This window comes from Sapajus apella, unplaced genomic scaffold, assembly GCF_009761245.1.
Source record: "Sapajus apella isolate SASKATOON/1434 unplaced genomic scaffold, GSC_monkey_1.0 scaffold41, whole genome shotgun sequence".
Taxonomy (NCBI): Eukaryota; Metazoa; Chordata; class Mammalia; order Primates; family Cebidae; genus Sapajus; species Sapajus apella.
Genome location: NW_022436981.1, coordinates 14,556,057 through 14,569,961, shown reverse-complemented (window position 1 = coordinate 14,569,961; position 13,905 = coordinate 14,556,057). Strand labels below are relative to the sequence as shown.

At 37.9% G+C, this 13,905-nt stretch overlaps 1 protein-coding gene across 4 annotated transcripts in view; it reads right to left on the bottom strand.

Annotated features, from left to right (window-relative positions):
* Positions 1-2,248: 2,248 nt before the first annotated feature.
* BEND6 (BEN domain containing 6) overlaps positions 2,249-13,905 on the bottom strand; it is a 76,565-nt gene continuing 64,908 nt past the window's right edge. For all 4 annotated transcript variants that reach the window (XM_032299830.1, XM_032299831.1, XM_032299834.1 and 1 more), the window contains 2 exons: positions 13,550-13,686; positions 2,249-3,916 (listed from right to left, as the gene is read on the bottom strand). In XM_032299830.1, coding sequence (XP_032155721.1) covers positions 13,559-13,686 — 128 coding nt within the window. In that variant the 3' untranslated portion in view covers positions 2,249-3,916; positions 13,550-13,558. The remainder of the gene's footprint in view (positions 3,917-13,549; positions 13,687-13,905) is intronic.

Here is a 13,905-nt window from a genome sequence, read left to right as displayed (position 1 = left end):
AAAAAAAAAAAAAAAAAAAAAAAAAAAATAGTTGAAAAAGTGGTAAGTGCCAAAAGATAGGTTTGGATACATTATCACGATATTAAAGATGGGAAGAGGTGAGCTTGGTTTCTCAAGTTGCCCACTTAGCCCTCTTCCAAGTTGTACTTTCTTTCTTTCCTTTCCTTCCTCTCCTTACTGTTCTAAACAAAGCTTTTTAATAAAATTGCACTCCTGCTCTGAAACTTGCCTCGGTCTCTTCTTCTGCTTTGTGACCCTCAGTTGAAGTCTTTCTTCTGAGGAGGCAAAAATTGAGGTTACTGCAGACCCCTATGGATTCACCGGTAGCAATTCCGAAGATTCCTGTGTATACATGTTTAATAAATTTGCATGCTTTTTCTACTATTGACCAATCTTCCTCATGTTAGTGATGTAACTGCCCAGTGGGTTCATCTTGCCTGCTGCCTAGACAGAGCCGATTTGTCAAGGCAGGGAAATTGCTATGGCCAAAGAGGAATTCATGCAGAGCCTGCTGTGTGGGAGACCAGAGTTTTATTATTACTCACATCAGTCTTCCCAAGCCTTCGGGATCATTTAAAGATAATTTGGCAGGTATGGGCTTAGAAAGTGAAGAGTGCCGAATGGTCAGGTTGAAGACGAAATCTTTGGGGGTCAAAGTGAGTTCTTGCTGACTGCTGTTCCTGGGTGGGATTGCAGAACTGGTTGAGCCAGATTGTTGGTCTGGGTGGTGTCATCTGCTGCAATGTAATGCAGGGTCTGCAAAATATCTCAACACTGATCTTAGGTTTTGTAATAGTGATGTTATTCCCTGGAGCAATTTGGGGAGGTTCAGACTCTTGCAGCCAGAGACTGCATGGCCCCTAAACTGTAATTTCTAATCTTGTAGCTAATTTGTTAGTTCTACAAAAGCAGACTGGTCACCAGGCAAGAAGCGGTTTTTCAGAAAAGGGCTTATTATCAATTTGTTTCAGAGTTTAAACTATAAATTCTTTCCCAAGGTTGGTTCGGCCTTTGCCCAGGAAAGAGCAAAGATAGTTTAGAGGTTACAAGGAAGATGGGGTCAGTTAGGTCTAATCTCTTTCACTGTCATAATTTCCTCAGTTATGATTTTTGCAAAGATGGTTTCAGTGATTTTTAGCAAATCTTTATAGGGCCAAAGTCCATGACATCCATAATAACTCGCTGCAGCCTTGACCTTCTGGGCTCAAGTGATCCTCCCTACTCAGCTTCCCAAGAACCGCAGCTGGGACTACAGACCTAGGCCACCATGCCCAGCTAATTTTTGTATTTATATTTTATTTTATTTTTAAGTAAAGACACGTCTTATGATGTTGCATGCCCAGCCAAGGATTCTGCCCTTTGTTTACAGGTCCTGACGGGCCTGGAATGTACAGGGCTGGTCACAGAAACCCTTCCACATTCAGCTTCGATCAGAGAACTAGAGGAAGCAGGAATGCACAAAAACATTTCCCAGAAAAGCCAGTCAAGATCACTGGTCTCTGTGACAGCAAAGAAAGGGCGATTGCAAGGTTTAAAGCCCAGAAGAAAACCCTGGAGCCTCCTACCATCCATGAAACTTCCTGTACATTGCTGGTCCAGGAAAAATTATGTCATTAAACAATAACTGTTCAAGAAAGACTATAGCACAGCATCAATACAAAGATTTTATAATAAAAAAATTGATAAAGCTGGAAAAATGGATAAATGCATGAAAACATTCACAAGAAAGATGATGTCACAGAACTAATGAGAACGCTGACCATGTCATATATCCATAGGGGGTAAAGTTTTTAGTGAAATGATCACCTCTGTATAGGAAAATCACAGAACATCCATGTAGGAACTCATGTGTTAGTATGTTTTTTTTCTTTGGCATTTTGGCTGTGTTACCTTTGGATTGAAAATGTATTTCTTCTTCAGAAAACATAAACATATTCTTATATTTGAATTTTTTTTCATCTGAGTCCATTTTTTGCTTTTCATTAGTCTGAAAGTTTCTATGTAATATGTTTTGAAGTAGGGATATCACAATTTTTTCCATTTATTAGTTGTCTCAGTATCATTGAATAAACCTTCCTTTCCCTACTTATTAAAGATTCTGCTTTAATTATATTCTTAAGTCTTATACATGTGAATACATTATAAATATATATAGACACATACATGTATATGAATTGCTTGCTGGGCACTCTCTTTGGTTTTATTAGTTTTCTTATTTTGTAATTCATTTAGAACCAATATGCAAAGATGAATCAAAAATACGTTTATTCTATTACCTATAAAGATATCACATATTTCAAAATCTGTAAGAAAAGACCATACAAGTTCCAGGTGAATGATACAGTTACATTTTGCAAAGGTAATTTTATTTACCTTTAGTCAGTAAAACTTACATTATCAAGTAGCATCCTTAAGAAAGCAAATAGCATACATCTTAGTAAGATTATCCTTTTTCAATAAAAATATTAAATGTATTTACTTTTCTGGATATTGTCTATATATCCTACATAGCATGGCTCTTTACAAGAAAAATTAACCAGAGCTATATAGTTAAATTGTAATGGTAATGCCTTCATGCATGAGTGAAAAAGTCATCAGCCTAGAAAAAGAATTTTCCCTAATTTTTACACATTAATAAAGAAGGAAAAAAAAACCTTTTATCTTTTCAATGTGATTTATTTATCTTTAAGTAAAAGTAGCAAATGTTACATAAGTTATTTCCTTAAGAACATGTATTTTGTACAATCACATTGTGAACAAGCAAGACTTATGGAACGTTTCCTGGGTCCACAATACTGATCTTTGAAACTACTGTAGCATCTTCTTTTCCAAGTTTAAACATGACTCTGTGCACTGAAGAAGCATGGCTTCACATTGCAGAGTGGTCACATGTGACAATCTGACATCAAGCAAGAAGCCTTTGGATGAAGAATGTTCTATCTTTTGTTGAGTTACAAAATGGTATTTGTGCATTTGTGATTATCAAACCCATATAATTTTTTTTTCAATTCACTTTTCTTCTGCTACAATGAAAATAAACCAGTTAAAACTAAGCAGCATAGCAATGTAATCGACCAACTATACATCACGTTATAAATACAAGATGTTTTAGGTGATACTGATGGTTTATATTACACATCTGTGTTTAACATAATTTGGGCAATACAAAGTTAAAACATATCTGGTAAATAAACAAACAAAAATATTTCCCTGAAAATTGATGCATTGTTTTAACAATCACCAGAATTTGGGTTTATTCTTCAGAAGTGCGGTGGAACTGTCTAATATTAAAATTAAAAATCTTGCTGTTGTCATTTCTTCATATTCCTACTTTATACATTTTTAGATAACAGACTAATCCTGTAATTTTATTGCTAAAACATTATTACTTGGTTAGACATAATTATCAGATTTTGGGCTGACTTTGTCGTTCTCATATTTGTCAACATTAATTATTTTGCTGTTTACTGTTACAAACACATGCTTATGCTAAAGATCCACAAACTATAATGGGAAGTTATTGGTAATAATAAATGTATGGGCTGATAATAGTAAATCTTATGGGCTGAAGTTTTGGCTGCTATGATAAGAGGTCTGACTACTTTGTTAAATTAACTGTATAGAGGGGTATTTGGGGATTGGGAAATGCTTATTTCCAAAGAAACCATATTGCATGCTTATTTGACTGGCAGAAATTCTCTGGTTTGATGCATCACTAGTTCTGAGGGTGGAACCTACATGCAGCTTCTTTAGCAAGCTTGGTCCCTTAGGAGAGTTCAGCAATGTTACATATGTCTTACAGCCTGTCACTGCACATGTCTGTCTTTGCTTACTGCCAGGAAGTTTGCAGATTCTCCAACAAAATCCAATGTTAGATTTAGAGCTGAAGGTGCTTTGTTTCAGATACCCGTAATACCTATAAAAAGCAAATTTCAAAGAAATACAAATTTATGTTAACAGTCTCATAGTATTTTAACAGTTGTATGAGTTAATCATTTTTGTATCTACTATAAATTTGCATTAAAAATACAAATTGTCGAGGAACTTCTGATTCCAAAATATCAGCATAGAAGCAAGCTGGCTTCTCCTCATCACAGAAAATCTAAAACAAACATACAGTGCCAAGATTATCACCAGCAATATTCCAGAACTCAGATAGGAAGATGAGACAGTTTCCAGGGCCAAAGAGAGAGACAGAAAACACACACACACACACACACACACACACACACAGACACAGAGACACACACACACACACACACATACACACTCACACACACACACACACTCCAAGCAGGTGGTGAGAGATTCAGGCTTCCTTATCCATAATCCCCTCCCCCTAGTATCCCTAGTGTCAAGCACAAGGAAATTTTCTTTCTGACTTACAGTTTCTACACTGCAAAAAGTGAGATCGAGGTGGACAGTGAGCTTCCTCATCATCTTAAGGCACCAAATCAGAGTGCCTGTTCAGCAGCACCACACTGTAAGAGGTTTATTCCATAGGTCCCCTTAGCATGCAACCCTAGCTAGCCTTTCTACCTTACCAGGATATCCTCTTCGGGACATCCCCCATTCAGGTTAGGCAGCACTCTGATTGTTGGCTAGAACTGAGGCAAACCTGGGCTTAAGGCACCAGCTAGTGCCAAAAAGAAGACAGTGACCCAGTTGGGAAAAAAGACAGAAAATCAACTGGTATATTACAAATCATCTCAGAGCAAACATATCCAATAAAAACCAAAACAAGCCAGAGCAAAGAGACTGAAATGAATAACCAGTCTTCAATGCAAAGTCATAGATGTAGACCCACGAGAAATAATAACAAACAGGCAATCATGACCTCTTCATACAGACAAAGCAAGAAATCAGTGACTGACCTTACTGAGATGGTCATATGCGAACTCTCTGACCAAGAATTCAAAAATCGCTATTTTAGGGAAACTATGTGACCTCCAAGAGAACAGAAAAGCAATTCATAAATTTATCAGAGGTATTTAACAAAGAGATAGGAATAATTTTAAAAATCAAACAGAAATCTTGAAATTGAGAAATATATTTGCAGAACTGAAAAATTCATTAGAGGCTCTCAACAGCAGAAGGGATCAAGTGAAGAAAATAATCTGTGAAATCAAAGACAGGCTCTTTGAAAGTATACAGACAGAGGAGCAAAAAGAAATAAGCATGAAGAGGAATGAAGGTCACCTTCAAGATACAGAAATCTAACTCAAAAGACCAAATGTAAGCATTACTATTGTTCAAGAGGGAATCATACAAGAGCAAGAAGTAGAAGGCTCTTTTTTAAAAACAGTAACAGAATACTTTCCAAAACTTGAGGAAGAGCTAAATATCCAGGTACAGGAAGGCCAGAGCACACCAAACACATTCAACCTAAATAAGTCTACTCAAAGGAATATAATTAATTCTCAAACATCAGGGACAAAGGAGGATTCTAGGAGCAGCCAGAGAAAAGAAGCAACTAACATTTGAAGGAACTCAAATTCATCTGGCAATAGACTTCTCGGCAGAAATCACACAGGCCAGAAGGAAGTGAGACAGCAATATTTTCAAAGTGCTCAAAGAAAAAACACTGTCATCCAAAAAAGTCATCTTTCAAATATGAAGGATATATAAAATATTTCCCAGAAAAAACAAAAGCCGAGCGAATTCACCAACAGTCTTATCTTATCAAATCTAAAGAGAGCTCTTCAGTCTGAAAGAGAAAAATGCTAATGTACAAGAACAAAACATCTGAAGGTACAAAACTCACTGGTAAAATTAACTATACAGACAAACGTAAAATTCTCTAACACTGTATTTGTGGTTTACAATCCACTTATAACACTACTACAAAGCTCAAAAGACAAATCTATCAAAACAATAATATCTACAGCAACCTAATAAAAGATAGGCAATATAGGCCAGGCGTGGTGGCTCACGCCTGTAATCCAAGCACTTTGGAGGCCAAGGTGGGCGGATCATCTGAAGTCGGGAGTTCAAGACCAGCGTCATGATCAACATGGTGAAACTCCATCTTTATTAAAAAAAAAAAAAAAAAAAGATAGGCAATATAAAAATATGTCCATTGAGGCAACATAAAGTCAAAATGTGAGGTGAATGGAATTAAACTGTAGACCTAAGAAAACCTTTATAAAGGTTTTTAGAACTTCTCTGTAATAAAAATTTTCATCATATTTTAAAAATAATTTGTTATGTCTATATTTTGTATAAGCTTTATAGTAACCATAATGTGAAAACCTATAACAGCTTCACTAAAAATAAAAAGCAAAAAAATTACAAAATATCATCTGAGAAAATCATTTAACCACAAAGAAAGTTAGCAAGAAAGGAAGAGAGGAGTTACAAAATAAATAAGCTACAAACTAGCAGTAGTAAGTCCTGATCAATAATAACACTGAGCCTGGTCCAACATAGTGAGATCCTAGCTTACTAGCTAGATGTGGTGGAATGTGCCTATAGTCCCAGATACTCAGAAGGCTGAGGTAGGAAGATCACTTGAGTCCAGTAAGTTGAGGCTGCAGTGAGCCATGATCACACCACTGCCTAGAGAAGAGTGAGACTCTGTCTTGAAGAAAAATAATAACATTGAATGTAAATGGACTCAGTTTTCCAATTAAAAGGCACAGGATGGTTGAATGGCAAAGAAACAAGACCCAACTACATGTTGCCTATGAGAAAGCCACTTCACGTATAAAGACAACATAGATTGAAAGTGAAGGTATAGAAATAGATATGCTATACAACTGGAAACCAAAAAAGAGCAGGAGTACTTATATCAGGTAAAACAGGCTACGAGTCAAAGACTGTAAAAAGAGACACAGGAGGTCACCATACAATGATAAAGGAGTCATTTCAGCAAGAAGATATAACAGTTAAAAATGTTATATTCATACAACACAAGAGCTCCCAAGCATATAAAGCAAACATTCATATATCTAAAAGGAGAGAAAGACTGCAATATAATAATATAGGGAAATTTAAACACCTCACTCTCAGTAATGGACAGATCATCCAGACAGAAAATCGACAAGGAAACATTTGGAGTTAAATTACACAATAGATCACATAGGCCAAACTGATATTGACAGAATATTTCACCCAACTGCTATAAAACACAGAAAACTTTAGCACATGCCACTTTCTCAAGAATAGGCCATATTTAGGCTACAAAACATGTCTCAATAAATTCAAAACAGTGGAAATCATATTAAGTATTTTTTATTACCACAGTGGAATGGCACTAGAAACGGATAACATGAGGATCTCAGAAAATGCACAAACACATGGAGATTAAACAACACACTCTTGAATGACCAGTGAAGTAATTAAGAAGAAAAGTTTTAAATTTCTTGAAACAAATGTAAATGGAAATACAACATTCCCAAATCTATAGAATACAGCAAAAGAAGTACTAAGAAGGAAGTTTACAGCAATAAACACCTATATCAAAAAAGTAGCAAGACTTCAAATAACCTAATAGTGTACCTCAAAGAACTAGGAAAGCAAGAACAAACAAAACCTAAATTAGTAGAAAGAAACAAATAATAAAGAGCAGAGCAGAAATAAACAAAATTGAGATTTTAAAAACCAGATCAATGAAACCAAAAGCTGGTGTTTTCAGAAGGCAAGAAAATCAGCAAACCATTAGCTAGACTAAGAAATAAAAAAGAGAAGTCCAAATAAATAAAATCAGAAATGGAAAAGGAGACATAATAACTGAGACTACACAAATACAAAGAATCATTAGAGACTATTATGAAAAACTCTATGCCAACAAATTGGAAAACCTAGAAGAAATGGTTAAATTCCTGGCAAGATCAAACCATGAAGAAATAGAAAACCTCAACAAATCAATAGGGAGTAAAAAGTTCAAAATTATAGCAAAAAGCCTTCCATCAAAGAAAACCCTGAATCTACCAAACATTTGAAAAGACAGTAATACCAATTCTAATGTAATTATTCAAAAAAAATTGAAGTGGAAGGAATACTTCCAACTCATTCTACAAAGTAGTATTACCGTGACACCAAAACCACAGAAGGGCACAACAAAAAAAGAAAACTACAGGCCAATATAACTGATGAACCTAGATACAAAAATCCTCAACAAAATACTAGCAAACCAAATTCAAAAACGCACTGAAAAGATCATTCACCATGATTAAGTGGGATTCATCCCAGGAATGCAAAGATGGTTCAACATACACAAATCAATAAGCAGGATGCATCACATTAACACAACCAAGAACAAAAACCACATGAGCAGTTCAGTAGATGCTGAAAAACATTCTATAAAATTAAACATTCCTTTATAATAACCCCCCCAACAAATTGGGCATGCAAGGAACATATATCAAAATAATAAAGGCCGTATGCGACAAACCCACAGCTCACATTGTACTGAGTGGAGAGAATTTGAAAGTTGAAAGCCTTTCATCTAAGATCTGGAACAAGACAAAGATGCCCACTTTCACCAGTTTGATTCAACATAATGCTAGCAGTCTGGCCAGAGAAATTTGTTAAGAGAAAGAAATAAAGGGTACCCAAATTGAAAAGGAAGAAATTAAATGAGCCTTGTTAGTAGATGATGGTGGTAGACTTAGAAAAACCTTAAGACTCCACCAAAAAGCTGTTAGAATTGATAAACAAACTCAGTAAAATTGCAGGATACATAATCAACATACAAAGATTGATAGCATTGAGGCAGGACATGGTGGCTCACGCCTGTAATTCCAGAGCTTTGAGAGGTTGAAGCAGGTGGACTGCTTCAGGTCAGGAGTTCCAGACCAGCCTGGTCAACAAGGTGAAAACCCATCTCTATTAAAAACACACAAATTAGTTAGGTGTGGTGGCAGGTGCCTATAATCATCCCAGTTACTTAGGAGTCTGAGGCAGGAGAATCGCTTGAACCCAGGAGGTAGAGGTTGCAGTGAGCAGAGATCTCGCCTTTGCCCTCCAGCCTGAGTGACAATAGCAAAACTCCATCTCCAACCCAACCCCGGCCCTCAAAAATCAATAGCATTTATATACACCAACTGAAAAAGAAATCAAGAAAGCAATCCAATTTATAATAGCTACAAAAATATATAAAAACCCTAGAAATCAAATAGACCAAACAAGGAAATCATAGTAGACTATGTTTTCTCAACCTCAACGCTACTGACATTTTGGGTTGGGTAATTCTTTGTTGTGAGGGAGCTTTTCTATACATTGCAGGATGTTTAGCAGCATCCCTGGCCTCTGACCACTGGATTCCAGAAGTACCACCAGTTGTGACAATCGAAAATATCTCCAGACATTCCTAAATACTCTGTTGGAGGAAGGTGGCTAAATCACACCTCCCTCCCTGTTGCCCCCCACCATTTGAGCACCACTGTATTAGAACACCTATAAGTTATAATATATGTTATGTAACATTATGCTAGAGATTATATACACTGAGGCTGCTTTGGAAATTTCAGGAGAAGGCTGTTTGGTCACTTAGTTGGATGTTATAGAGGTGATTTAATATTCTGTAAATCTCATAAATTTTTCTTCAACACGTGCAAGAAAGAAGTAAAAAATGGAGACAGCCTGGAAAAAAATCAAGCTCTTGGCATGTGAGAAGTACGGGCAACTTCAGGGCAGCCATGGAAATAAGAGAGAATAGATGAAAAAAAAGAAGCGAGGAGTTTAGGTCTTACCCTCACAGACCTGAGCCATAGCTGGGAAACGGTTGCCCTTTTAAATCTAAGCCACCAGTGACAACCTGAGCTCAGTACTGAGTGGAGGGCACAGTCTACCACAGGGACTATGCTAGAAAAGTGATTTTTCCAAAGAATACTTTTGGTAGCATCACCTTTAGGCTCCTGTGAGTTAAATGACTCAGAAGAGAAAAATATAGCAGCATTCCACTAGATGGTGCTATATCTGATTAATTCATCCAGCATGTCCAAACTGGGTCATACATGACCGTCTTTTCCAGCACATTTTCCTCAGTTTTTTTGCAATAAATTGACATCAGCTACACTTAAAATGAAAGATATCTACAAATTTAAAAAATTCCATTCTAGCTAATCTTCATTACTGATTCAAAATATATGCATTTCTAGTCTAAACAACTTGCACTGTTAAGCTAGGCTCAGGTCCAAAAGGTACAAGGTTCATAGCAAAATGTCTGTTCCTTGTTTCAATTTAAATTAATGCCATAGCTAAGGGATATAATAACACTTCCAGTGTTAGGTACAAGCAAAACTGATATAAAAGTATCTTAACTTTCATTTCTTTAACATTTTGCTGGCTGATATAGCCAGAGATGAGTTTTGTGCCTCTCCTTAGAAGTCAGAAACATTGAAAAACAAGAGGTTAGGATATTAAAATGCTTTACAGAGCTCTGAAATATAACAGTGTGCGCCAAAAGATAGCCACTTGGCTTGGAGGTCTGGTAACATAGCATTTAAAAAGGGAACTTGCGGCTGGGCATGGTGGCTCACACCTGTAATCCCAGCATTTTGGGGGGCTGAGGAGGACAGATCATGAGGTCAGGAGTTCAAGATCAGACTAGCCGACATGGTGAAACCCCGTGTCTACTAAAAAATACAAAACATAGCTGGGCATAGTGGCTTGTGCCTGTAATCCCAGCTACTCAACAGGCTGAGGTAGGAGAATTGCTTGAACCCGGACCCAAGAGGCGGAGGTTGCAGTGAGCTGAGATCACACCACTGTACTCCAGCCTGGGCTACAGAGCAAGACTCCATCTCAGAAAAAAAAAAAAAAAAAAATGGAACTTGCTGGTCACTGTGGGTCATGCTTGTAATCCCAGCACTTTGAGAGGCGGTGGTGGGCAGATTACTTGAGATCAGGAGTTCAAGACCAGCCTGGCCAGCATGTAAAACTCCATCTCTACTAAAAGTACACAAACTAGCTGGGTATGGTGGCACAAGCCTGTAGTTCCAGCAACTCAGGAGGCTGAGGCGGGAGGATCGTTTGAATCCAGGAGATGGAGGTTGCAGTGAGCAGAGATCGCACCACTACACTACAGCCTGAGCTACAGAGCAAGACTCCGTTTCAAAAAGAAAAGAAAAGGAACTTAGTTGCTGGGTGGAGTGCTTTCTGACACTTGGAGAGGCCAAGGTAGGAGGACTGCTTGAGCCTGTGAGTTCAAAAGCAGCCTGGGCAATAAAGCAACAACTCTGTCTCAAAAAAAAAAAAAAAAAAAAAAAAGCCGGGCGCGGTAGCTCAAGCCTGTAATCCCAGCACTTTGGGAGGCCGAGGCGGGTGGATCATGAGGTCAAGAGATCGAGACCATCCTGGTCAACATGGTGAAACCCCGTCTCTACTAAAAATACAAAAAATTAGCTGGGCATGGTGGTGTGTGCCTTTAATCCCAGCTACTCAGGAGGCTGAGGCAGGAGAATTGCCTAAACCCAGGAGGCAGAGGTTGCGGTGAGCCGAGATCGTGCCATTGCACTCCAGCCTGGGAACAAGAGCAAAACACCGTCTCAAAAAAAAAAAAAAAAAAGAGAACTTGGTCATTATACATCAGGATAACTGGGTGGGTAGCCTCATGTCAAAATGGGAAGTACTAAGGGTATATTTAAGCTATTATCTAATAATTGAAAAGCTGTGAGATCGCAATCTACTGAAATTTACTATCACTTGGAAATAAAAGATACAGGTAACTTTATCTTCTTATTTTTTATAACTTTTTTTTTGGCGGGGGGGAACAAGGCCTCACTCTGTCTCCCAGGCTGAAGCGCAGTGGAACGATCATGGCTCACTGCAGACTCAACCTCTCTCCCACCTCAGCCTCCCAGGTTACTGGGACTGCAGGTGTGCACTACCACATCAGGCTAATTTTATTTTCCTGTATTTTGTACAGACAGGGTCTCGTCATGTTGGCCAGGCTGGTCTCAAACTCCTGGGCTCAAGTATCTGTCTGCCTCAACCTCCCAAACCATTGGGATTATGGCCATGTGCCTCCACACCCAGCCATGTTTTCTTACTTTTAAAGTCTATCTAACAGTATGTGTGAGCCAAGGGAAAGAATTTTACTGCAGTTGTTACAAGTAGTAGTTTTTTTTGTTTTCGTTTCAGGACAACAGACATTGTTGACTCTCAGCAGAGCTGGTCTTAGTTGTGTAACGAAATAAGGGACTCTCCGGGGAGAATGGAGTGGTAGTCAGTAACAGATAGGATGTTGGGGGCAGGGGATTACTGCATTACATTTAGCTCCACATCTCATTTAAACACGGTCAGAAGAAATGAAAGCAAGTAAAATGGTCTCAAAAGTGGCTAGAGTTAGGCAGAGGACAGTCAAAATACAAGTCAAAGACAGAAGTCAAGAAAATGGAAAGAAAAGAGGGAATATCCGTGGTGGGCCTTACCCTCATGTGTTACCCACATACTTCTATTAATCAATGAAAATATTAACGCAGTCATACACATGGTTTCACATATTTTCCATCAAAATAGTAGAGAGAAAGGAGGGGTAAGTACGAGTGAGCTGGCCAGGACAGTGGCTGGCAAAATTCCACTTCACAGCTTTGCCTGGGTCAAGGCCTGAAAAGAAAGTGTATTTACTTCGGAACTCTCACCCCAAAATTATTCTTTTTCTTGGTATGATGCAAGTATCTTGGTATACATCTTTATTAAACAATAACAACTAATTAAAAAATTTAAAGACCGGCCAGGCAGAGTGGCTCCTGCCTGTAATCCCAGCACTTTGAGAGGCCAAGGTGGGTGGATCACGAGGTCAGGAGTTCAAGACCAGACTAACCAAGATGGTAAAACCCTGTCTCTACTAAAAATACAAAAATTAGCTGGGCATGGTGGCGTGCACCTATAATCTCAGCTACTTGGGAGGCTAAGGCAGGGAGGGAATTGCTTGAACATGGGAGGCGGAGGTTGCAGTGAGCCGAGATGACGTCACTGCACTTTAGCCTGGGTGACAGAGTGATACTCCATCTCAAAAAAAAAAAAAAAAAAAAAAAAAAAAATTTAAAGACCATGAGAAGCAAATGTAGGTTGGTGGAGAAGAATCTTCCATACTTCAGCCAATAGTTTGTGCAAATGTCAGAGACCATTGTTATTTGAGTTGTAAATTCAATCTCATCGATGTACCTCAGAGATTTCCCAAGGGTCTAAATCTCCTCTGTTCTAGAGAGAAATACTTCTTAAATTGTCATGTGTCCTTCCTTTAGCTCCTTTCTGTCCCCACCAAGTTAACAGGAGTTCTGTGAAGAAAATTTCCTCAGTAGAGCACATTTGGAAAACACGACATACTATATCCCTTTCTTAGAGATTTATTGTGCAAATGAGCATGTTAAAAGTGTTATCAAAACATCTGAGAGGTTCTGAGAAAGAAAAACTGAACCCAGCATTTTCCAGATTTAAGCCCCGCTCCCAGTTCCCCGCTTTTGCCACCAGGAATACGTATTAGCCTTTCACAGCTCACTAGTATTTTCTAGTAGAGTAGTTGGAAAATGCTATTCCACAGATAAAAGTATTACAACATTTTCTTGCCACACTGAAAGCAATGAAGATTTAAAAGACTTACCAAAAGGATCTATTTAATATCCTGAGAGTTAAGATTTTTGCTTAAATTTGGCTTCTTGGTACAGTTGTTTAGCTTTTGCCCTATCATTCTCCTGATTGAAACATCATCCGTATTGGGAAATAATTGTTTTGTTACTCCTGTAAAAAACCAACAGTAACACACGAGAAACTTCATGAGTCCTTTACATCTTAGGGTATGAACTGAGGTAAAACATCAAGTATTCTACCTTATAATTTTGTTTCCATTTTACAAAAGCAGCCCAATCGCCCATCCCATGAGATATTTAAACAGATGAGTATGTAGGCAGGTTTTTCTAAGTAAAGCAGGAGTTATCAGAAGGTCTATATTACCGACTA